Source organism: Mytilus trossulus, unplaced genomic scaffold (genome assembly GCF_036588685.1).
Source record: "Mytilus trossulus isolate FHL-02 unplaced genomic scaffold, PNRI_Mtr1.1.1.hap1 h1tg000215l__unscaffolded, whole genome shotgun sequence".
Taxonomy (NCBI): domain Eukaryota; kingdom Metazoa; phylum Mollusca; class Bivalvia; order Mytilida; family Mytilidae; genus Mytilus; species Mytilus trossulus.
In genome coordinates, this window is record NW_026963312.1 from 891,392 (window position 1) to 917,147 (window position 25,756).

General features: G+C 33.8%; 1 protein-coding gene across 1 annotated transcript in view; it reads left to right on the forward strand.

The window, feature by feature from the left end:
• LOC134701108 (death-associated protein kinase 1-like) overlaps positions 1-14,223 on the forward strand; it is a 246,414-nt gene extending 232,191 nt beyond the window's left edge. The window contains exons 11-17 of the mRNA XM_063562243.1: positions 2,720-3,157; positions 7,246-7,403; positions 8,221-9,426; positions 10,533-10,613; positions 11,590-11,670; positions 12,022-12,475; positions 13,290-14,223. Of these exons, the coding sequence (XP_063418313.1) occupies positions 2,720-3,157; positions 7,246-7,403; positions 8,221-9,426; positions 10,533-10,613; positions 11,590-11,670; positions 12,022-12,475; positions 13,290-13,321 (2,450 nt within the window). The 3' untranslated portion in view covers positions 13,322-14,223. The remainder of the gene's footprint in view (positions 1-2,719; positions 3,158-7,245; positions 7,404-8,220; positions 9,427-10,532; positions 10,614-11,589; positions 11,671-12,021; positions 12,476-13,289) is intronic.
• The last annotated feature ends 11,533 nt before the right edge of the window (positions 14,224-25,756 follow it).

Here is a 25,756-nt window from a genome sequence, read left to right on the forward strand (position 1 = left end):
TCCCTAACCTTGACCCTTTATAAATAGTTTGTGAAACTTCAATTTTTCTGTCAGAAACAGGCTAGACATTTCAGTGTATGCAATGTTTTAAGTTCCTCTGTCCCTAACCTTGACCCTTTATACATAGTTTGTGAAACTTCAATTTTTCTGTCAGACACAGGCTAGACATTTCAGTGTATGCAATCTTTTAAGTGTATCTGTCCCTTATAACCTTGACCCCTATACATAATCTGTGAAACTTCAATGTTTCTGTCAGACACAGGCTAGACATTTCAGTGTATGCAATCTGTTAAGTTCATCTGTCCCTTACCTTGACCCTTTATAAATAGTTTGTGAAACTTCAATTTTTCTGTCAGACACAGGCTAGACATTTCAGTGTATGCAATCTTTTTAGTTCATCTGTCCATAACCTTGACCCTATACGTAGTTTGTTAAACTGAATTTCTTTCTGTCAGACACAGACCTGACAGAAAGAAAACTATTGCTGATCCTTCCAGAAATTTGGTGGATCTTCATTTTTAGCTCACCTGGCCCAAAGGGCCAAGTGAGCTTTTCTCATTAGCTTTTACAAAAATCTTCTCCTCTGAAACTACTGGGCCAAATCAAACCAAACTTGGCCACAATCATCATTGGGGTATCTAGTTTTGAAAATGTGTGGCGTGACCCGGTCAACCAACCAAGATGGCCGCCGAGGCTAAAAATAGAACATAGGGGTAAAATGCAGTTTTTGGCTTATAACTCAAAAACCAAAGCATTTAGAGCAAATCTGACATGGGGTAAAAATGTTGATCAGGTCAAGATCTATCTGCCCTGAAATTTTCAGATGAATTGGTCAATCGGTTGTTGGGTTGCTGCCACTGAATTGGTAATTTTGAAGAAATTTTGCTGTTTTTGGTTATTATCTTGAATATTATTATAGATAGCGATAAACTGTAAACAGCAATAATGTTCAGCAAAGTAAGATCTACAAATAAGTCAACATGACCTAAATGGTCAATTGACCCCTTAAGGAGTTATTGCCCTTTATAGTCAATTTTTAACAATTTTCATTAATTTGGTAAATTTATGTAAATTTTTACCAAATATAGTTCTCTGTTACTAATGGGCAAAGTTCATGATAGATATAATTGTAAGAAGCAAAATCGTTCAGTAAAGTAAGAACTTCAAACACATCACCATCACCAAAATACAATTTTGTCATGAATCCATTTGTGTCCTTTGTTTAATATGCACATAGACCAAGGTGAGCGACACAGGCTCTTTAGAGCCTCTAGTTTTTTTAAATTATTACCTTATTTGTAAATAGATAAAGGAAGATGTGGTGTGAGTGCCAAGACTGTTTATTGCTTATTTTATACCTTTCACTAAATAAAGTTTTTCTTCGGGGAAATAAGGGTCTAAATTAAATGAATAGAGTTTTTCAATAAGTTGCCAAAATGAATTTTATCATGTTTTTTGTCGAGCCTGCAACTTTTGTTGTAGAAAGCTCGACATAGGGATAGTGATCCGGCGGTGGTGTTAGCTAACTTCTTAAAAGCTCTATATTTTAGAAGGTGGGAGACCTGGATGCTTCGTATTTTGTATATAGATGCCTGATGTTACGAACTTTCCGTCAGTCACATGTCCAATGTCCTTGACCTCATTTTCATGGTTCAGTGACTACTTGAAAAAAAAGTTAAGATTTTTTGTAATGTTAAATTCTCCCTTATTATAAGTAATATGATAACTATATTTGGTATGTGCGTACCTTGAAAGGTCCTCATGCCCATCAGACAGTTTTCACTTGACCTCGACCTCATTTCATGGATCAGTGAACAAGGTTAAGTTTTGGTGGTCAAGTCCATATCTTAGATACTATAAGCAATAGGTCTAGTACTGAAGAACTGTAAGGTGTACATGTCCAACTGGCAGGTGTCATCTGACCTTGACCTCATTTTCATGGTTCAGTGGTTATAGTTAAGTTTTTGAGTTTTGGTCTATTTTTTCAATACTACATGCAATAGGTCTACTATATTTGGTGTATGGAATGATTGTAGGGTGTACATGTCGATCTGACACTTGTCATCTGACCTTGACCTCATTTTCATGGTTCAGTGGTCAAAGTTAAGTTTTTTGAGTTTTGGTCTATTTTTCTAATACTATATGCAATAGGTCAACTCTATTTGGTGTATGGAAATATTTTATGATCTATATGTCAGTCGCACAGGTTTTATTTGACCTTGACCTCATTTTCACGGTTCATTGCTAAGATTTAAGTATTTGTATTTTGGTCTGTTTTTCTTAATTTATAAGCAATAGGTCAACTATGTTTGTTGTATGTAAGAAATGTTACCTGTACATGTCTGGCTGGCATGGTTCATCTGACCTTGACCTCGTAGCAGCATCCTGTTACAATTATTTCTTGTATAAAGTTGTTTTTTTTTTAAGTAGGAATAAAAGTTAACCACGCAATCTACACATTTACAATTACATCTATTTGAAATATTACAATCTACCGTTCCAAACTTTCCACAGGTGCTTTCCAGCACTTTTATTATATGTGGAAACAGTTCTAATTATAAGATAAAACACATTTTTAGGTGAAAAATCAAACAAATAAATTACAATTATATCTCAAAATTGCATATTTCAATAAATATGGACCAATTGTTTGCTACACCCTTAGACACAATATCAGAAAGAAAGAAAAAAAGCCAATTATTTTATTTTCTATTGATAGGAAACTATGAAGAAGCTGAAATTCATGCAAGACTATTGAAAGAATACGAGGAAAAGCTTCAGGACAAAGGAACAATAGAAGAACCAGTAGCATCCCACATTACCATTAAGGACAACACACCAGCAACAAGTTTTGATGAATCAAAGAAATATCAACAGCCTAAAATAATGACACCTCCAGTAATCACTGAATCTCAAGTTGAACCTCCAGTTACCTCGCAGCAACCAAACCAATCATTAGAACAGGCAAAAAAGGATATTGATACCATGCTTAAATCTAATGTAGATTTACATGACAAACAGAAGTATGCCACATTATTTTTATGGGATTTTGCAGGAGATGAAGAATTTTACCATACACATCAAACCTTTTTATCCCCAAATGCAATTTATCTTGTTGTTACAAAACTCTATGAGGCTGGCGACAAACAAGCACAAGGTAAAATTTCATATATAGATACGAAAAGTGAGAATTAAAATCTTAAACATTTCATTTTATTAACCGGATTTTTGTGACAAAAATGTCGGTTATTGATTTGGGGATGCTCGGCGGGCGGCCGGACGGTCGGGCGGGCGGGCGGCAATCAAATGTTGTCCGTGCATTAACTCATGAACCGTTCAACCAATGCTTTTAAAATTTTAATATGTTGTTACTGCCAACTAAATAAAGGTCAAGTTCAATAATGGCGATTTTGACTTTTACCGTTGAGGAGTTATGGTTCTTGAAAGATTGAAAAATGGCGTTTCCAGTCGTGTCCGTGCATTTACGCATGAACTGTTCTTCCAAAGCTTCCTAAATTTTAATATGTTGTTACTGGTGACAAAATGGAGGTCAAGTTCAATAATGACAATTTTGACTTTTACCGTTCAGGAGTTATGGTTCTTGAAAGATTGAAAAATGGTGTTTCCAGTCATGTCCGTGCATTTTCTCACGAACCATTCAACCAAAGCTTTTCAAATTCTAATATGTTGTTACTGATCACAAAATAGAGGTCAAGTTGAATAATGATGATTTTGACTTTTACCGTTCAGTAGTTATGGTTCTTGAAAGATCGTAAAATGACGTTTCCAGTCGTGTCCGTGTATTTACGCATGAACTGTGCTACCAAAGCTTCCCAAATTTTAATATGTTGTTACTGATGACTAAATGGAGGTCAAGTTCAATAATGATGATTTTAACGTTTACCGTTCAGGAGTTATGGTTCTTGAAAGATTGAAAAATGGTGTTTCCAGTCGTGTCCGTTCATTTTCTCATGAACCATTCAACCAAAGCTTTTCAAATTTTAATATGTTGTTACTGATGACAAAAAAGATGGTCAACTTCAATAATGACGATTTTGACTTTTCCCGTTCAGGAGTTATGGTTCTTGAAAGATCGTTAAATGGTGTTTCCATTCATGTTGTTGCAATTACTCACGAACCATTCAATCTAAGCTTTTCAAATTTTAATATGTTGATACTGATGACAAAATAGAGGTCAAATTTGATATTGACGATTTTCACTTTCACCAATCATCAGTAATGGTTCTTGTGATATTGCCAGGACACAAATAAATGTTAATAAATCTGGTTTGCTGTCGTTGTGACAGCCTCTTGTTTTTACTTAGCTTAAGATGCAAATAGATGTCAAGAACTATATATCCACTTTTGCTACAAGTAATATGAGTACAGAAGAAAACATGTAAAACAATCAGTCAATAAATTAGATTTACTTTACCAATGCAAATCCAAATATGCATTTCTTCAACAACGACTGTCTCCTCGGTGATCATGGTGATGCTTGATGAAAAAATTTTGAAAATCCAAAACCTAATACAAACGTTAAAGAGCTAATTTAAGCTTTTGTTTAAAGAACAAATGTATCAGTCGCACATATGTTATATTTATATGATACTGGTCAGTGATTCTATATCTTCCATAAGGTAGCTATATCTATAGACCAGTTGGACAATCCAAATATTGTACACAAATGACTTATGGTTTAAAGTTTTCGTCTGGCATGACTACTGACATGACGAGAATGCCAGGTTTAATGGTTACCTTAGCTGAAGTAGGTTTTGCCTGTTCTAGATCTGTTATCATTGATGGTTCTGCCAAATGCCTAGTTATTAGTCCCATACTGACGAAGTCGAAAGGGACTTAAGGTTTGCATTATGTATGTCTGTTTGTCTTTCCGTCTGTCTGTCCGTCTGTCCGTCCGTCCTTCCATCGGTCCGACTGACCATGCTTGAAGATATTGATTTGATATTTGGTATATATTTTCATCATGACAAGTTACAGATCAAGTTCAAATTTTGTTCTGTTCTGATGATTTTGTCCATTCACTCAAATATTCAGTTTTCCGCTTCTTTTTTTCTTTTTGAAGATATTAAATTGATAATTGATATGTATACAGTGTTATCATGATCAGATCAACTGTGAATTTTGTTCGGATCTGATGATTTTGTGCAGAGTTATGGTCCTTGGACTTGTTTGTTTTGGTCTGATGATTTGTGCAGAGTTATGGTCCTTAAGAAAATTGACCCAAATAAATCAGTTTCCACATCTTTTTTCATCATGCCTGAAGATATTAACTTCAGTGGTCTCGTTAGCCACGAAAAGAAGGGTACCGCGCCCTGGGTGCCCTCAGCCGCGCCATGGGTCAAAAAGGACATTCAAACTAATAAGTCTTAAATTATAAATGATGGCATTGACAAATTTGTACTTACATTAAATGTCTTATCAAGTTTTCTCAGAGTATGGTATTTTTGGATTGTAATGTGTGATTACACGTCCAAATCATGATTTGTTTATTAATTAGATAATTTTGAGTGTTAAAAAGCATTGAACTGAAACTGTTTTTTTTGTGTGAATTTCAGGGCTGACAGGGAATTAAAAATTCTAACTTAATTGTGTTACAATATTTGAAATCTTATTTTAAATTAACTTTTCGCAATCATGTCTTTGTAAATCCCTTTGCTAATAACGCAAATCAAATGTTTTCGAAATCTTCTTTTTATTGAATTGATGTATTTTAGCAATTTTTCTAAAATTGTTCAGATACTTGAGACTTATAGTGTTAATGACGAAATTCTTAATCTGTCTAACATCAATTCTGGAACATAGTTCTAACACGTTCAGACAAAATGAGACATTTTCAAAAATTCTGAATTAAACTTGATGAAAAACATGATTTATAACTTTCCTAAATGTTTTGATAAATTAAGAAATTTTCATCAATCAAAGTTCACCTTTGATGAAATTTGCCATTTATTATGTGCCTTTTAGCTCTGAACATGTTTAGGTCTAATACATCTTTGGCATTCAAATCTTTGATTTTGAGCATTCCTGATGAAGGTTAATCACGAGTATCTACAAAAGTGTCTCAGACACACCAAATTAGTAAGACAAACTCAAAAGAATTAAGACATTTTCAGACAAATAGAGACAGTATATATACATAACTTGTTTGCCATCATGGAAAAATGCACTTAAAAGCCAATCTGACAGAAAACCATGATGGAACAAATGGACTTTAATTACATTTGAAATAATTATTTTTGACAATGATTTTGATGATATATATATATATATATATATATATATATATCAGTCTAAAGATTTGCACAATGGTACTGATATAAGGTGTTATTAAATGAAAATGTTGTTATAAAATCGTGTTGACAAATATTTCGGCTCAACAAATGGCCTTCTTCTTGTGTCACAAGTTTAAACAAGTTGGTCCTTTTTATAGACTTTTATATATATATATATATATATATAGTAAAATTAAAATGTATGTATTTCGTTTAAAGGCGGATAATTTAAACGTCAGTTGTTCACAGAAGGTTTCTACTATCTAGATAATCTTGCTATTCACTGTTAGTGAGAGTTCAGTTTTATATTGTTTATTGACTCATTGGAAGATCTGATTGACAGGGGTCTTTTGTTCATTTAAGGAATGACTGTAATATTTTCTTTGTCTATGCAGAAATAACATAAAAAAATGTGGTGCACGCTGAATAACCGACGTAGCGGGTTATTTTAAAGTGTGCTCCACATTTTTTTTATGTTATTTCGAATAGGCAGACAAAATAGTACAGTCATTTCTTATAATTTAATTCTTAATTCCATTTTAAACTGGAGTAAATCACGAAAAACTGTTGATGACGTCACTGTCTCATGACAAAATTATGTCTATGAACTGATAAACAAAACAATGTCAGCCAATCAGAAGATGTGTTACATCCAAAATTAAATTATACTTAAATAAAAAGGTCAATAATCAATTGATAGATGGAAATGATTGACACAGATCATTTTAAAAGTTGAGAAAAGTTTGTTTAGCCAGACAGTTTGTTATCTTGTAATAACTATTATTTTGTGAATTGTATATCTTTTCTAAATTCTTGATATCTGTTAAAACCTGAAAAGGATGACTAGTCTTCTGGTCAGTTGTTCTTTGGTGAATTGTTGTCTCATTATCAATCATACCACATAAGACTTTAATGAATGGTGATAAGAATTCTTATACACATTTCTTTGTAGATTTATTCCAATTGTGGATGGATTCTATACATTGTTACAGTAGACTGGAAGAGGATGGACATACATCTGATGTCAATGAGAAAACATCAGATGATCTTGATCCACCGATAGTTATTGTTGGCACTTGGAAAGATGCTTTGATCTCTGATGTACAAGAGGTATTGAAAATTGCTAATTTTGTCAGATGTTAGTGTTTATTTGTACAGGACCATGGTGAACTGATTTATATTATACTAGACCAACATATTGACAATACTCAAACAAAATAACTTTATCAGATTTTAAGGTTTAAAGTTTTTAAAGGATAACAATATTTTCTAGTAGTTTACAGAAACTTAGATCTTTCAATAATTACATTAGATGTATGTTTCATTATAATACGTTATTCTGATTGGCTAACTAGCAATCTTGTGATATTCCCTAATCAATTGCATTACACAATGCAACTTTTCATTCATAATGACACGAGGTCCCACAATAAAGTGAACAGGTAAATGAAATCAAATCTGGATAAAAGGCGTGTTTTCATGATCCTATAGGTAAAAATGTAATTATAAGTATTGAATGTTTTTTTTTGTAACTTTATAGGGTTGTAAAAGCGTTGATTGTGCGCACATTTTTTAGTATGAAGCGCTTCCGCGCTTCATACAAAATGTACTTCGGTCAACGCTTTTACACCCCAATAAATTTACAAAAAAGAGCATTCAATTCTTAAATAATATCTGAAAAAAGAGCACAATTATAACTCGTTATAGAAACAATGATTGAAATTTTGTATGCCAGACAGTGTTACTTCTACACAATTCATAAATGATGTTCTAATAAAAATAATTAAAAGGCCAAATAAGGTACGAAGGGGAACAGCTTTGACGACCCATAATTTTGAATATCATTATTATAAATTGATATTTTTTTAGTGTTTTCAATGTTTTGTTTTGCAAAGAGAAAGCAAACACACTTAATTTTATCTTTTAGATTGATGATGCATGCAGTGAAAGTATATTAAAGTATACAGAGAATATGTCAGAAGATGAACTAAGACATATAAGGCAAGACTACTTTATCTCCAACACAGAAGATGATCCTAGTGTATTCCAGCAAATACGAGAAAACATCCTTAACTTAGCCAGAAAAATGAAAACATGGAATACAGATTATCCTTTAAAATTCATTCAGCTGGAAACAAAACTTCAAGAAAAGAAGAAGGAGTTACCTATTATTTCCCTTCAGGAAATTCAGAATATCGCTAGTGATACACCTAAGCCACTAAATGATGAAGAACTAAGATTGTTCCTTGAATTTCACCACGAGATCAGAGCTTTAGTTTATTTCAAAGATCTTCCTTCTTATATTATTTTAGATACACAGTGGTTATCTGACGCTTTTAAATGTATTGTAACTGCAAAGAAATTTAGAGCCATGAGTATCAAAAATAGAAAAAAATGGGATGTATTCTACAGTAGAGGCAAATTATATAATGAGGTTTTAGAAGATATATTCAAAAAGGATAACAGTTTTTCCAAACACAAGGATCATATTCTGAACGTCATGGAGAAATTTGATATAATTATACGTCCAAACTTATCAGATGGAGATGCTGCTGATGAAACCCCTTGCTATTATGTACCTTGTATAATTAAAGCAGAACCTGAGTATGACATGTACAAAATGTTTAATGTGACAGAAATCACATGTTCTAAGTCTACCTGGTTATGTTTTAAATTTAGGTTTCTTCCACCTCATTTAATGAATCATTTAATTGCGTCACTGTGCAGGAAATACGCAGTTGCAGAATTTGTCACTAAGGAACAGAAAAGACAAATTGCTCTTTTCAGAGGCTCAGCTGTCTTTGAGTTACAGAAAACGACAAAATTAACCAAATTACATGTAATGAAATGTCCGAATTGGATCCAAATTCAGGTTTGGCAATTTGGTAAAGAACGTGAAGGAAGTTCGTTCAAATGCATTGGCGAATGTGTGACAGAGGAAATTGTGAAGATAATAAGCACAAGATTTAAGATGTCTAATGTGAAGTTTGAGAAAAAATGGGAATGTGGCCATACACAACAAGAGCTTGTTACAGGAACAAATGACTTTAGTGAAGAACAGATTACGGAATATTACTGTGAAACATGTAAATGCACCCATATATTCATTGGTGAATGGCAAGATCTGCAAAAAGTAAGTGAAATATTTTATCTATTTCATAGCAACTTTTATAGAAAGTGAATATAGTATGTTAACCTCTGTGCACCCTTCCTGAAATTTGATATCAAGCATCGCGTAGACATGCCATAATGATACTGTAGGAACGCTTGTTTCTAGTTAAACAAATGTGAAGAACTATTTAACTGGAACTATCAATCTTATTATCTGCCATTCCACATGTTTCCTTTTAGTAGTTCTGTTGTGTTTTCTGCCTCTTCGTTATCTACAACTTTGTTTGAGTCAGAAATTGCTATCATTTGACACCATCTTACATACGTTAGCATAAAAGCTGTTTTCAATAAGAAGATGTAAAGCATATTATTATTCATATTATTGCCTTCATGCATGTGATGTGACTTGGAGCTGTGTACTCAGAGTTAAAATACTTGATTCTATTTGGCTTTAGTGTCTGGAACATTACTTTGTCCTTTGTCATAGGCTTTTGATAATTGAAGCAGTGGCTCAATGCAATGTTGGAGGATGACATTATCCTAATGTGTTTTATATCTATCTACCATTTTCGACATGTTTATTTCATTTGTTTTGTGTTCCCATGTTTTCATTTATCTAACTATTATATTTATCTACTGAATTATGTATTTTTTTCCCTTAATTATTATGTTATCTTGTCTAAAATTTTGTTAATGTATATGATAAGCTTTTCTATAACATATGAACTTCATGGTTTTATAAAAAATAAACTAAACAAAACTAAACCAGAACTTCAAATACATTCTTAATAACCATCTATAATGTACTAAGTATTGGTTGTTGTATTGTTTTTAACTCAATTCAGCATTTTAATTAAAAATAGATACCGAGGCTGCATCATTTTCAAAATGTTGATTTCTAATTATTAAATTACACGTGAAAGAGAGACAAAAGGGACACTCATACGTTTAAGTTGAAAATAAACAGACAAAGCCCTGGCAAAAAAGAAAACAACAGCACACAAAACACAGAGTAGAAAACTAAAGATTGATCAACATGAACCAAAACAAAAAAGATTGTAGCACACATTTTTATAGAAAGTAGTGAACCTCAAATACTAATAAATATCATTTTGATAATTATTTTAGCTGTCCCAGAGTTGTGAGATTAAACCAGTATCGAATCCTAACATAGAAAGCATCAGCCAAGTCCAAGCGACATCCTCTAAGGTAACAAACAACTTTTTCAAGTTATCATTTTTAAATTATTGATATTTTTATTACAAATACTGCAGATGGATATCACCATAACATGTATATAAACTTTTATGCATGATTTTCGGCCACATTTTATAAGAGAAAGATCACTATTGATTTTTTGACGTCAAAGATCAAAGTCATTGTGATATGAACATGATGAATATAATCCAAAAACCCTGCAAAAATGGACCTTCCAGATTTTATAAGAAATACTACTTTTTGAATTGCAACTTGGATAAATGATCATATATGATAAGATAAGGTAACATATCCTCATGGGGACTGTTACCTTGCATGTGAACTAGCACGTTCAAGCTCAATGTGTCGGGCTAACAAAAGGTATTGAAAATATTCATATAGCATGAAGTTCATCCTATATGAATATTTTCCTTTCATGAATATGCATATTAACTTTCCCCCGAAAGCTAAGCGATTAAGCGTCATCATTTTCAAAGTTCCTAACAAATAGATATGTTGACACAATAGTGCTGCCCAAAATTATAAATTCCGAGGATCATTCCTCAAAGTAAACAGAAAAAATATGCCTCAAGGACATTAAAAGTTTCAGCCTTTTGTATGGGGAAGGGAAGGATGTTTGTGTATGCAATCTTATAAAAAAGAAGATGTGGTATGATCGCCAATGAGACAACTCTCCACAAGAGACTAAAAGGACACAGAAATTAACAACCATAGGTCACCGTACGGCCTTCAACAATAAGCAAAACCCATACCGCATAATCAGTTATAAAAGGCCCCGAAATGACAATGTTGAACAATGCAAAGGAGAAAACTAACGACCTTATTTATTTTAAAAAAGAACGAAAAACACACAAACAAACGACAACCACTGAATCACAGGCTCCTGACTATTACCGGCACATACAAAATATAATGTGGTGGGGTTAAACACTTGCTCTCTTAAGGCTCTTTTATTTGTGAATTGTAGGTGTGTGTCCGTGTCAAAGTAAATAAGAGAGACATTTCAAATATTCATGGAGAAACATCTGCAGCAGCCATTTTGACAGGGGTATGTTATATTACTAATCTAGTGTTGTTTTAATTTGATAAAAGTACTTGGATATTATATTGCAGAAATGTGTCTTTGCATAATATGTTTCGTAATTATTTTGGACAGCATTTACAAATTTCGGTTGTGAAAAAAAATATATATTTTCGAGTTGGAAAATTGTTTCTGCAAGCTGATTGGTTTTAGGTTTATTATTATTTTCGTTTTTTTCATTTTTTTTTTGTTGTTGCAGATTTTAACCCTCCGATCACATGACCATTTTTAGCGAAAATACATTCACCAAACAATTTTATTGCGCCTTGTAATGGCTTTTTACCTATTTTAAATCATAATTTACAACTTTTATCTCAGTTCACAAAAGAAGAAATCAACTTTACAAAGATGGGAATGATAGCGCTGAATATTCTGGCTGATGCTTTATATGACCTCTTAAAACAAGACAAAGCAAATCTACGTCCAAGGAGCGATTGTGATATAACAAACTTGTACAGTGAGCACAGGAAATTAAATAAACACATTCCTAGTGGTTCATGGGGAGGGTCATGGCAAACTATTCGAAATACAGACATAGCTATTGGAGATGATATTGAGCGCATAAGACTAACAAGGAACGAACTACAACACTCTCGCATATTTAAACTCGAAGACAAACGTTTTATTGAATTATGTAATATATTAAGCGACCTTTTAAAACGATTTGATCACCATAACATACCAAGAAGACTGTATACAGATGAGCTGAATGATATCTTGGCTAAAACTATTTCTGCAGAGGAAGTGAAATCAATTGAGAATGATATATTAGGTAAATGATCTTTAAACAGTTTGATTGACTGAGCCTTTATCATGTTTTTCTTGAAATGTTTAATGTCTGTTACTATTTTAAAATATGAGTGTATGCAGACTTACATATTTATTAAAGTTTAATTATGACTGTTGATTGAACCCATGTTTCTAGAAATACGTTCTTTGATCTGAAACAACTGTTTAGTCCTGCCAGTAAGAAAACTTTTTTTTTCTTTAAAAGTAGAATGTCAAACAAATAGGACCAAGTTTGAGTTAAGAATATAACAATGGTCACATTTAGTCTTATAGAAACCGACAGTAAAAATGAGGTGTCCGTTTGCCTACGATATATATAAATACGTAACTATATCCGGTCAACATTGGTCAACTTAATCCAGTGTTCTGTGTACGAACCATTGCGACAACGTTTTGGTGGGTTCGTGAGTAGTCTATTACAATGCGTTATCCAATGCATCTTCGGTTTGATTCTGGAGGACGTCTTTTGTATCACTGAACCTACGATTGTACTACTTGTTAATTTGTTCTCGTCCTAAACATGTATTACTAAAGTGATTTGTGGATTGGTATGCAACACCACTTTCAGTACGATTGTACTAGTGTACTACTAATTGGTGGAGGAAGTCGGAGTGTCTGGAGAAACCCACGACCTTTGGCATGATTACTAGTTCTAATATTTAGACCAATGGACCATCAAAGCCTCATTAACATGCTTTAAATAATTGTTACTGGACGTTAAGTAACACAATCGATCAATCAGTAGCATATTGTATTCTTGTATTGAATCAGTTCTGATTTATTTTGTTTCATTTCAGGAATGATGATTGAAGTTGAAATTGAACACTAAATCAAACAGTTATTTATACACGTCATGGGAAATATACATACATTGTTCTGCCATAGCAACAGATTTGCAGAAGACCAAACCTTTTTGGATAGAAGGCAATCATCTATAATTGGAGACATTATTCTGTTGATGAAGCATTATAAAGTCGGAATGAAACTATATAGTCATAAAAATATAGAAAGAAATGAGAAAGATGAAAAAGTGGACCATATGGAAATAATGGGACTAAAGTTAAAGATTGGATCAATACTGGATTGTATAAATACTTTTTTTTCAAATGTAATCACATACCGCAAAGACTTTAATGTTGATATTGCTAAATACTGTATTAATTGTATTACGTACATTAAAAATAATATCTGTTTATAAACATATATATATAGATCTAATAATTTGTATAGTACAGTGAGAAACTTGAGACAACATAAAGCATTTAGGACAATGTCCTCTATGACTATGTTTTTAATGAGAAAGATCATCAGATGAATTATTATTTTTTTTTGTCCTAGAGAGAATAAGGTGTAGATGTTAGATTTCCTTTAACATAGTCATATCTTTTTAACTTGGCATGAGTTGATGACTAGCATATTGTCTTGTTATTTGTTTATCCCAGAAAACTAGTTTGACCATCAGATGTCTTTCTAATTTTTTGTAATTGAATTGCTGTTTCGTTGACATATACACACCATCTTGTTTCATTCATGAAATAAAAATTAAAAAAAAGATATGTATTAGGAAATATATATAGTCTTAATATTTCCATGTTTTGCTCGACATATGTAATAGTTGGTCTATTGTTATATCAAAATGATATAAAGCAATAAACCATGAAGGGACAAATCTATTGCAATGTGTGTGTTTTAACCTTTTGAAAGGGTGTGTATTCATGATAACACATACTTCAGAGATTATAAGTTATCTACGTTCATATTCGTAGATATGGATATTTTAACACCCTGAAGTACCCCAGTACACCATGAGGCGAAGCATATTCTCGAGATCAGTCAGAAATCATCATTAGCCGACAATATATGATTATCATATTCTTGAGATCAATCAAAAATCACCATTATCAGACAATATATGGTTATCATATTCTCGAGATCAGTCAGAAATCAACATAAACAGACAATATATGGTTATATTCTCGAGATCAATCAGAAATCACCATCATCAGACAATATATGGTTATCATATTCTCGAAATCAGTCAGAAATCACCGTAAACAGACAATATATGGTTATATTCTCGGAATCTATTATAAATCACCATTATCAGACAATATATGGTTATCATATTCTCGAAATCAGTCAGAAATCACCGTAAACAGACAATATATGGTTATATTCTCGGAATCTATTATAAATCACCAATATCAGACAATATATGGTTATCATATTCTCGAGATCAATCAGAAATCACCATCATCAGACAATATATGGTTATCATATTCTCGAAATCAGTCAGAAATCACCGTAAACAGACAATATATGGTTATATTCTCGGAATCTATTATAAATCACCATTATCAGACAATATATGGTTATAGTATACTCGAGATCGATCAGAAATCACCATTATCAGACAATAAATGGTATCATGTTCTATTGGTCAACCAGAAAACATCATTATCAGACAATGTCTGTTTAATGTGTTATCATTTTCATAGAATATATGAGTTTTACTTTTTAGAGATCAACCATAAATGATTGTTATCAGACAATGTCTGGTTATCATGGTGTATGGTCAAATCAGAAACACCAATGCCATATAATTACTAGTTATCATGTTTTAAGTTTTGATAGGAAATCACTATTATCAGAAATTGTCTGGTTATTATACTTGTAAAAGGGACCATTTACAAATCACCATTATCTGAAATAAAACACCTTATTTTGGGTGGGAAATTTAATTATTGTATGATAAAAAGATATAATGATGATTGATTGATCAATTGATAGTCCAGCGGAATACATTAAATTAAGCAAGGCGCACGTGTGAAAGATGCTGGATAAATTGCCCAGGTGCACTTGTGACCTAAATTCAGGATGAATTGTTCATATCTCTTTTTCAATTGATGGGTTCTTGTTTGCTAAACATCCAGCAGTGGCAAATAGTTCATATATAATCAGTACGAGAATAAGTAACAATAAATGCAATCGATAGGTTCATAAAAAGTGGGACAAGATACCAATGGGGTCAATGATAAAGTAAAGTCAAACCATGGACAAAAAGAAAGGCGTCTCAAATCAAACAGCAGTCCATGAAAGAGTACACAGAAATATAAATATTTACCTCTGTCGTGGCGCTCATGGTTTGTAGAATCTAAGTGATTATTTGCATTCGGTAATGTCACCCCGTATAACCCCGATCCAAAAGAATCCGGACGTTGACGCGTTCGAAGCGATAATCAGGACAACATTTGGGATGACAATAATTTCGAATGCCTCTCTAGAACTTATTTGAGTATATATAAATATGTTAATGAGCATGTTAGCTTATTTATTCAATTATACAATTGTTATAAGTTTTAGATATTGTATAAAACGTTTGATAAAACTGCTAGATGCAAAACGCACAGACATGGTGCAATTTCATACGGTTTATGATATAAACAATGCTGAATATCTTTTCATGCATACACCTTTGCGTATTAATATTTTAAGCAATACTAAATAACTATACATTGAACTACTACGTGCCTTCAAATGTTCCCTAGAACTTAGAATAAACGCAATATCATAAAAAATAAATTTTCTCTTACTGTATTGTTCGTGCCACCAAATGTGTCGCGCTCGTTGTGCGTTTTGAAATAATCACTGTACAGTTCGTTGACAAAAACCGTCACAAATCACTTTCTTGTCAAGGTTTTGGAGATGGTGTCGGTGACCCTTTTTCTGTATTTGATTGTTAATGTTCATCTGTTAACTTAGTCAAAGTAGTTAAACTTAAAATATCTGTCATACAAAGCCAAAATTGAAATATTTAACCAGCGTACATCTGCTTGGAATGTTTCTATTGAAAATTTATACTTTCAATGTTTTTCCAGATGAAATGAACAGTTAATAGATATATTCCAGAGGAAATAAAGTTTCAAAAAATATATAATGACTTACTTTTAACAATTTGAGGCTCTACCAAATGTTGATTTTGGGCCAAATTCGCCTAGACGAAAGCAGACATACATGTAGGAGCTCTTTGAACTTAATTTGCCAAATGCCATAGATGGCATTCCAACTGCTTTATTTTTTTTATTATTTTTTTTTTACATATGAAGCTTTGTAGATGTGGTGTGATGGCCAGTGAGACAACTTTCCACCAAAGTTTAAATGAAGTGGGTATATAAAGCAACTGTTATAGTCCAATGTACAACATTTAACAATAAGGAAAAACTATTCCATACAGTCGACTAAAAAAGGCACAGATATAAAAAAAAAATATGAAAAATTAAAACGATAAAACTAACGGTTATTAATTTATAACTTATCAATTATGTAAAGAAAAAAAAGAGTGATAGATCTGTATAACCAATGTACTACAGGATCCTTACGTTGGACCGACAAAAAAAGTGAGGCGGGATTAAACATGTGAGCCTCCAACCCTCTCCTTAACATAGAACACTGGTGTAACAGCACAACATGATAAAAAAAAGTTCAGTTGCAATTGGCTAAACTGAAAATGTCGGTACAAGGCACAAAAACGAAAAGCGAATTACAACTAAGAAGTAAATCATGTATCTAAAGTGTTAACCAGTATATCCTACGCTTTTAGGTAAAGACGTAATAAAACGCATGAACTTGTGCAATGCCAAATATAAATAGTATCGAGAGGATGTACGGTATTGCAAGTTCTCATAAATGTGCATAAATCGTAATAATGTTAAGTGATGTTTTGATTTAACAGGTACAGCAAAACTTTCTATATTGTGGCCAAACACAAATTGGCCACAATATAGAAAGTTTTGCTGTACCTGGTTTTTTTTTATGTATCAAAGAATTTGGTGAAAGGTGACTGGGAAATATACTATTATATATGATCACTTTGGTCTTTTTCCGATCGGCAGTAAAAACTGACCGAAGTTGGCCATCCATTTAGTTGTGTGGGATGTAAAAGTACACAGTCACGTCCAGCCCAAATGGGAATATAAAATCCAATGTCTCGTGTAAAGAGAGTACGCTAACTACACTGTACGAACCCCTGCAAAAACTTCAAGAGAGGTCCTTAAATAGCCTGCTGAAAGGCACCATTTGTGTTCTTATAAAATATACATCATTTTATCCAGTGGCAGTCCAAACGTCTCTGACGTAATTCCGGAGGGTCTCCTTCCAGGACTTGCATGTAGTATGTGTTGCTACTTTGTGCTTATCCTGAACATGCATGACATATTTGCAAGTAAACGTTAAGCCATCAGCAATCAGCCATTATGTACGCGTGTCATACACAAATAAAAGGGTCCATATATTGTTAAGTACCAACATGAAAGAAGAAACACAGCAAATGTCTAAGGTTAGGTTGGCGATTGATGCTTTGCTCAACCCATAATTTATCAATGACGCCAAAGGTATCTGGGGATTATTAATATGGTCCCTGTGGTCTTCTGTGAAATAAATCAAAATTTGAATGAAATGCATATGGGTGGGTATAGACTTTAAAGGTGCTTATGTATAACCAGAATGACCTGACCAATCATTTAGATTTTTGCACCACAGTAGAAAGACCTTAATGTTTCGAGGAATTTAAGCATAATCTTTATACCTTAAGAATTAAACAAACACAATAACATAATTGAAGAAAGAAAAACAGTTAATCCCTACATCTTTATATCTTCACATTAAAGTAACTATATTACTATTGATGGCTATCAGTTACATGTTCCTTGCATACACATATATATTCTTTAGCCTTAATGTGACTCTATTGTAATCTATGACCCCCCTAAGACCCGCCTCTGAGGTCAAAAGGCTAAACCTATAATCCATTGATTTCTATAACAATAGAAGATGTGGTATTGAAACAGCTCTTCGCAAGAGACCAAACGGATCAAAAATGAACAACTATAGGTCACCGTACGGCCTTTAACAATGAACAAAGCCCACACCGCTATAAAACACACCGAAATGACAAATGTAGTACAGTTCATACGAGAAAACTAACGGCCCAATTTATGCACAAAGTAGTGAACAAAAAAATATACATGTATATATAACTACTGAATTAAACGCTCCTGACTTTGAACAGGCACATACAGAATAAGGCGGGATAAAACATGTTAGCGGGCATCCAACCCAACACCTAACCGTACATTGACTGCTGTATGGTAAAAACTTTCAAAAATGCTATCAAATTAGATATTCGGACGTGTGTATCTGCATGCTAATTCATAGTTGCATCTGTCGAGTTATTGTATTTTCCTACCAATTAATACTTTCGTATACATGAGGATTTGTTTACATGTAAAAATTCAATTCCAAGAGTTTTTCGACAATATAACGGACATTATGGGTTGTTGTCTGCATGTTATGGTGGTTAATTATTATTTTCAAACATGCATATTGGTTAAAATCATATCAAAGCATAATTTAATACATGCAAAATTCATTGACAAGCGCAATATTGCGTCAACGAAGCGTACAGTATAAAAAGGTGTAATGACAACGAAGCGTACACAACATGAAAATAAAGACAATTTAAAACGTGTATTTTTTTTTGTTTCTAGATACAACATAAACAAACGATCTTTATAAATTTGTTAATTTATACTATGAAGTTTTCAAAAATGTATGTTTTAAAATCTATGAGGTACGAGAAACATTAAGTTTTGGATGTTTAAAAATACCAAGCACGTTTTATCATTGATATCGTTGTGCGTTTTTTTATGTTTGTATATAAACATGTCACATTTTTGAAAAACCTTTTTAAGTAACTAATGAGTATTATGGCAAAGAATATATTGGTGCAATATATCCGAAGAATAGATATTGGATTGTCTTTAAAAGTATGAATTCCTTACTGTGTGTCTGAACTCAGTGTTACACGGCGTGTTCGACTCGCACGCGTCAACGTCCGGTTTCATCTGCAGGTGGCAGTAAGGTCCGCTGCTGTATGCCCTGAGGTAATCGGTGCCCTGAGGTAATCGTGGTAATGCGCTATTGATTAAATACGCACGAAAATATAGTTCTTATTTAGATAGATCTTAATACCAAATTTTAATGTGACCAAATACAAAAGATGTCAACAAACTTCCCAAATGATTTTATTATTTGTATTCACCGATCATTCATTACGTATGTACGTGTAGGGAGGGGATGGCTGGTAAAATTATAAACTTTTTTTTTTATAAAAGTTCAATTAATGATCTGAAGTATTTATTCATGACAGGGTTACCTGAGGTAACCCCAATTACAAAAACAAATACAACCATTAAACTCAAGTCAATTGAGGTAACTTTATATATACATCACATAAACAATACAAATATATGAAGTCCTACATTCTAAATTAAGAAATTGTGTTATTAAAATATAAATGTATACACTAGCAAAGTATGTACTAAAAATTCTTTCATAACAGGGTAACCTGCGGTAACCCAAACAATATCAGCAAATACAACCTATTTAACCCAAGTTAATTCAGATCACCCTTACATATACATCACATAAACAATATAACTTTATTGAATTCCTACATTTAAAATGAAGAAGATGATTTATTACACCATAATTGGATACACTAGCAAAGTATCTACTAAATATTCTGTCATGACAGGTTACCTCAGGTAACCCATGAAATAGAAACAAGTATTATCCATTCATATCAAGTAAACTTAAGTCGCCTTTCAGAAATATCACATAAACAATACCCATCTATGAAGTCCTACATTTAAAAAAAAGAAATGGTCCGATTACAATATAATTGTTTACACAAGCAAACTATCTCAAAAGGATTCTTCATAACATGGGTACCTGAGGTAACCCCAGACATAATTACAAATATAACCCACTTAACTGAAGTAAACTGAGGTTACTTTTACATGTGCATCACATAAACAATACAACTTTCATGAAGTCCTACATTTAAAATAAAGAAGTTTGTTTATTACAATTAATGTAAACACTAGCAAAGTGTCTACGAAGGATTCATTCATTACAGGGTTACCTCAGGTAACCATAACAATAACAACAAAGATAACCCATCTAACTCAAGTTCACTGAGGTCACCTTTTAATATATATACATCACATAAACAAAACAAATCTATGAAGTCCTACATTTCAAATTAAAAAATTGTGGAGTTACAATACAAAGGTATACACTAGCAAAGTATTTACTAAGAATTCTTTCATAGCAGGGTTACCTGAGATAACCAATACAATAACAACAATACAACCTATTTAACTCAAGTTAATTCAAATCACCTTTACATATACATCACATAAACAATACAACTTTCATGAAGTCCTACATTTAAAATAAATAAGTTTGTTTATTACAATTAATGTAAACACTAGCAAAGTGTCTACGAAGGATTCATTCATTACAGGGTTACCTCAGGTAACCATAACAATAACAACAAAGATAACCAATCTAACTCAAGTTCACTGAGGTCACCTTTTAATATATATACATCACATAAATAATACAAATCTATGAAGTCCTACTTTTCAAATTAAAAAAATGTTGAGTTACAATACAAAGGTATACACTAGCAAAGTATCTACTAAGAATTATTTCATAGCAGGGTTACCCGAGGTAACCAATACAATAACAACAATACAACCTATTTAACTTAAGTTAATTCAAATCACCTTTACATATACATCACATAAACAATATAACTTTAATGAAGTCCTACATTTAAAATAAAGAAGTGTGTTTATTACAATTAATGTAAGCACTAGCAAAGTGCCTACAAAGGATTCATTCAATACAGGGTTACCTCAGGTAACCATTACAATAATAACAAAGATAACCCATCTAACTCAAGTAAACTGAGGTCACCTTTATATATATACATCACTTAAACAATACAAATCTATGAAGTCCTACATTTTGAAATTAAAAAATTGTCGAATCACAATATAAATGTATACACTTACAAAGTATCTACTAAGAATTCTTTCATAGCAGGGTAACCTGAGATAACCAATACAAAAACAACAAAAACAACCTATTTAACTCAAGTTAATTCAAATCATCTTTACATATACATCACATAAACAATATAACTTTAATGAATTCCTACATTTAAAAAGAAGAAGTTGGTTTATTACACCATAAATGGATATACTAGCAAAGTATTTACTAAATGTTCTGTCATGACAGGGTTACCTCAGGTAACCCTTGAAATAGAAACAAGTATTATCCATTCATATCGAGTTAACTTAAGTCGCCTTTCAGAAATGTCACATAAACAATACGCATCTATGAAGTCCTACATTTAAAATAAAGAAATTGTCCGATTACAACATAAATGTTTACACTAGCAAACTATCTCAAAAGCATTCTTCATAACATGGGTACCTGAGGTAACCCCAGACATAATTACAAATTTAACCCACTTAACTGAAGTTAACTGAGGTTACTTTTACATGTGCATCACATAAACAATACAACTTTCATGAAGTCCTACATTTAAAATAAAGAAGTTTGTTTATTACAATTAATGTAAACAGTAGCAAAATATCTACGAAGAATTCATTTATTACAGGGTTACCTGAGAGACAGGGTTACCTCAGTTTACCTAATAATAACAACAAATACAACCCTTTTAACTCAAGTTTCCTCAGGTAACATATATCTATTCATCGCATAAACAATACAAATATATGAAGTCCTACATTTTAAATTAAGAAATTGTGTAATTACAACATCAATGCATATACCAGCAAAGTATCTACGAAATATTCTTTCATAACAGGATTACCTCAGGTAACCCAAAAAATAACAACAAATATAATCGATTCAAATCAAATTAACATAAAGTTGCAGTCTTGTTATTGACTGCTCCATAGGCTTACATGCAAAACAGCTGATCTTAGAAAAAAAATTCATGTTCATATCATGTATGTACCGAAGTGAAATTGTGATTTACTGTGGATTCATTTATTTTCGTGGATACCAATTTTCGTGGATTGAGGAAAACTTATATGTTCGTGGATATTTAATTTCGTGGTTTTGGAAAAATCTGAATACAAGACTATAGGAAATTTGGTATTCGTCGGACATATAATTTCGTGGTTCGTCTGTTCTCACGAAATCCACGAAAATTGGTATCCAACAAATAATAATGAATCCACAGTAATTAAAAAAAGGGGGTCTTGCCACGAAGAATAAAACGTTACGCAATCGTGAAGTCAACTCATTTTTTTTTCTACTTTCTGTTTGCTGTTTTTACTAGACCTCACCACTGCAAGTAAACATGATATCCTTCCACTTTCCTGGAATGATATCCCCAAAAGATGCAAGATTTTTTAAAAAGTATATATTAATGTTTCCATTCACCATAAACCTATAAACAAACCGAAAAAAATGAGTTCAGAAAAAAATTCAATCTACTAAATTATCTGTAGATCTCATTCTTGTCTATCTTTATGAATAAGCTGACCATGCACAGTTGTACAGTGGTTCACTGAGGTAACCTGACCATGCACAAGAGTACAATGGTTCCCTGAGGTAACCTGACCATGCACAGTTGTACAGTGGTTCCCTGAGGTAACCTGACCATGCACATTAGTACAATGGTTCCCTGAGGAAACCTACCATGCACAGTAGTACAAAGGTTCCTGAAGTAATCTGACCAGGCACAGTAGTGCAATTGTTCCCTGAAGTAACGTTGAACTCTCACAGAAGTACAATGGTTCCCTGAAGTAATCTGACCATGTACAGTAGTACAATGGTTCCCTGGGGACACCTGACCATGCACAGTAGTGCAATGGTTCCCTGAGGTAACATGACAATGCACAGTATAACAATGGTTGCCTGAGGTAACCTGACCATGCACAGTAGTACAGTGGTTCCCTGAGGTAACACGACAATGTACAGAAGTGCAATGGTTCCCTGATGAAACCTGACAATGCACAGTAGTACAATGGTTCCCAGAGGTAACCTGATCATGCACAGTAGTTTAATGGTTCCCTGAGGTAACCTTAAAATACACAGATGAACAATGATTCCCTGAGGGACCATGATCATGCACAGTAGAACAATGATTCCCTGAGGAGACTTGACCATGCACAATAGTACAAAGGTTCCCTTCACTGTAGTACAATGCTTTCCTGATGTTATCTGACCATGCCCAGTTGTACAGTGGTTCCCTGAGGTAACATGACCATGTACAGTAGTACAATGGTTCCATGTAGTAACATGACCATGCACAGTAGTACAATGATTTCCTAAGGTAACATGGCCATACACAGAAGTACAATGGTTCCCTGAGGTAACCTGACCATGCACAGTAGTAAAATGGTTCCCTGAGGTAACCTGGCCATGCATAGTAGTACAATGGTTCCCTGAGATAAACTTACCATGCACAGTTGTACAATGGTTCCCTGAGGTAACCTGACCATGCAATTAGTACAATGGTTCCCTGAGGATACCTTCCATGCACAGTAGTACAATGGTTTCTGAAGTAATCTGACCAGGCACAGTAGTGCAATGGTTCCCTGAGGTAACATGACCATGCACAGTAGTACAGTGGTTCCCTGAGGTAACATGACAATGTACAGAAGTGTAATGGTTCCCTGAGGTAACCTGACCATGCACAGTAGTACAATGGTTCCCTGAGGTAACCTGAACATGCACAGTAGTACAATGGTTCCCTGAGATAAACTTACCATGCACAGTAGTACAATGGTTCCCGGAGGTAACCTGCAATGCACAGAAGTACAATGGTTCCCTGCAGTAACCTGACCATGTACAGTAGTACAATGATTCCCTTGGGAAACCTGACCGTACACAGTAGTACAATAGTCACCTGAGGTTACATGACAATGTACAATAGTACTGTGGTTCCCTGAGGTAACATGACCATGTACAGTAGTACAATGGTTCCCTGAGGAAATCTGACAATGCACAGAAGCACAATGGTTCCCTGAGGTAACCTGACTATGCACAGAAGCACAATGGTTCCCTCGGTAACCTGACCATGCACAGTAGTACAATGGTTCCCTGAGGTAACATGACCATGTACAGTAGTTCAATGGTTCCCTGGAGTAATCTGATCATGCACATAAGTGCAATGGTTCTCTGAAGTAACCTGAGCATGCACGGTAGTGCAATGATTCCCTAATTACTTACCATGCACAGTAGTACAATTGTTCCCTGAAGTAATCTGACTATGCAGAGTAGTACAATGATTCCCTGAGGTTACCTACCATGCACAGTAGTACAATGGTTCTCTGAAGAAACCTGACCATGCACAGTAGTGCAATGGTTCCTTGAGGTAACCTGACCATGCACAGTAGTACAATGATCCCTTGAGGTAAACTCACAATACACAACAGTACAATGGTTTCCTGAGGTACCATGACCACGCACAGTAGAACAACGTTTCCCTGAGGAGACTTGAACATGCACAATAGTACAATGGTTCCCTGAGGTTACCTGACAATGCCCAGTTGTATAGTGGTTACATAATGTAACATGACCATGCACAGTAGTACAATGATTCCCTGAGATTACCTACCATGCACAGTAGTACAATGGTTCACTTAAGTAACCTGACCGTACACAGTACAATGGTTCCCTGCAGATTAGTATAATGGTTCCCTGGGGCTACTTGACTATGCCCAGTTGTACAGTGGTTCCCTGAGGTAACCTGGCCATGCACAGTAGTAAAATGGTTTCCTGAGGTAACCTGGCCATGCACAGTAGTACAATGGTTCCCTGAGATAAACTTACCATGCACAGTAGTAAAATGGTTCCCTGAGGTAACCTGACCATGCAATTAGTACAATGGTTCCCTGAGGATACCTTCCATGCACAGTAGTACAATGGTTTCTGAAGTAATCTGACCAGGCACAGTAGTGCAATGGTTCCCTGAGGTAACATGGCCATGCACAGTAGTACAGTGGTTCCCTGAGGTAACCTGGCCATGCACAGTAGTACAATGGTTTCCTGAGGTCACCTGATCATCACAGTAGTTCAATGGTTCCCTGAGGTAACCTTAAAATACACAGCAGAACAATGATTCCCTGAGGGACCATGACCATGCACAGTAGAACAATGTTTCCGTGAGGAGACTTGACCATGTACAATAGTACAAAGGTTTCCTGCACAGTAGTACAATGCTTTCCTGAGGTTACTTGACTATGCCCAGTTGTACAGTGGTTCCCTGAGGTAACCTGGCCATGCACAGTAGTACATTGGTTCCCTGAGGTCACCTGATCATGCACAGTAGTTCAATGTTCCCTGAGGTAACCTTAAAATACACAGCAGA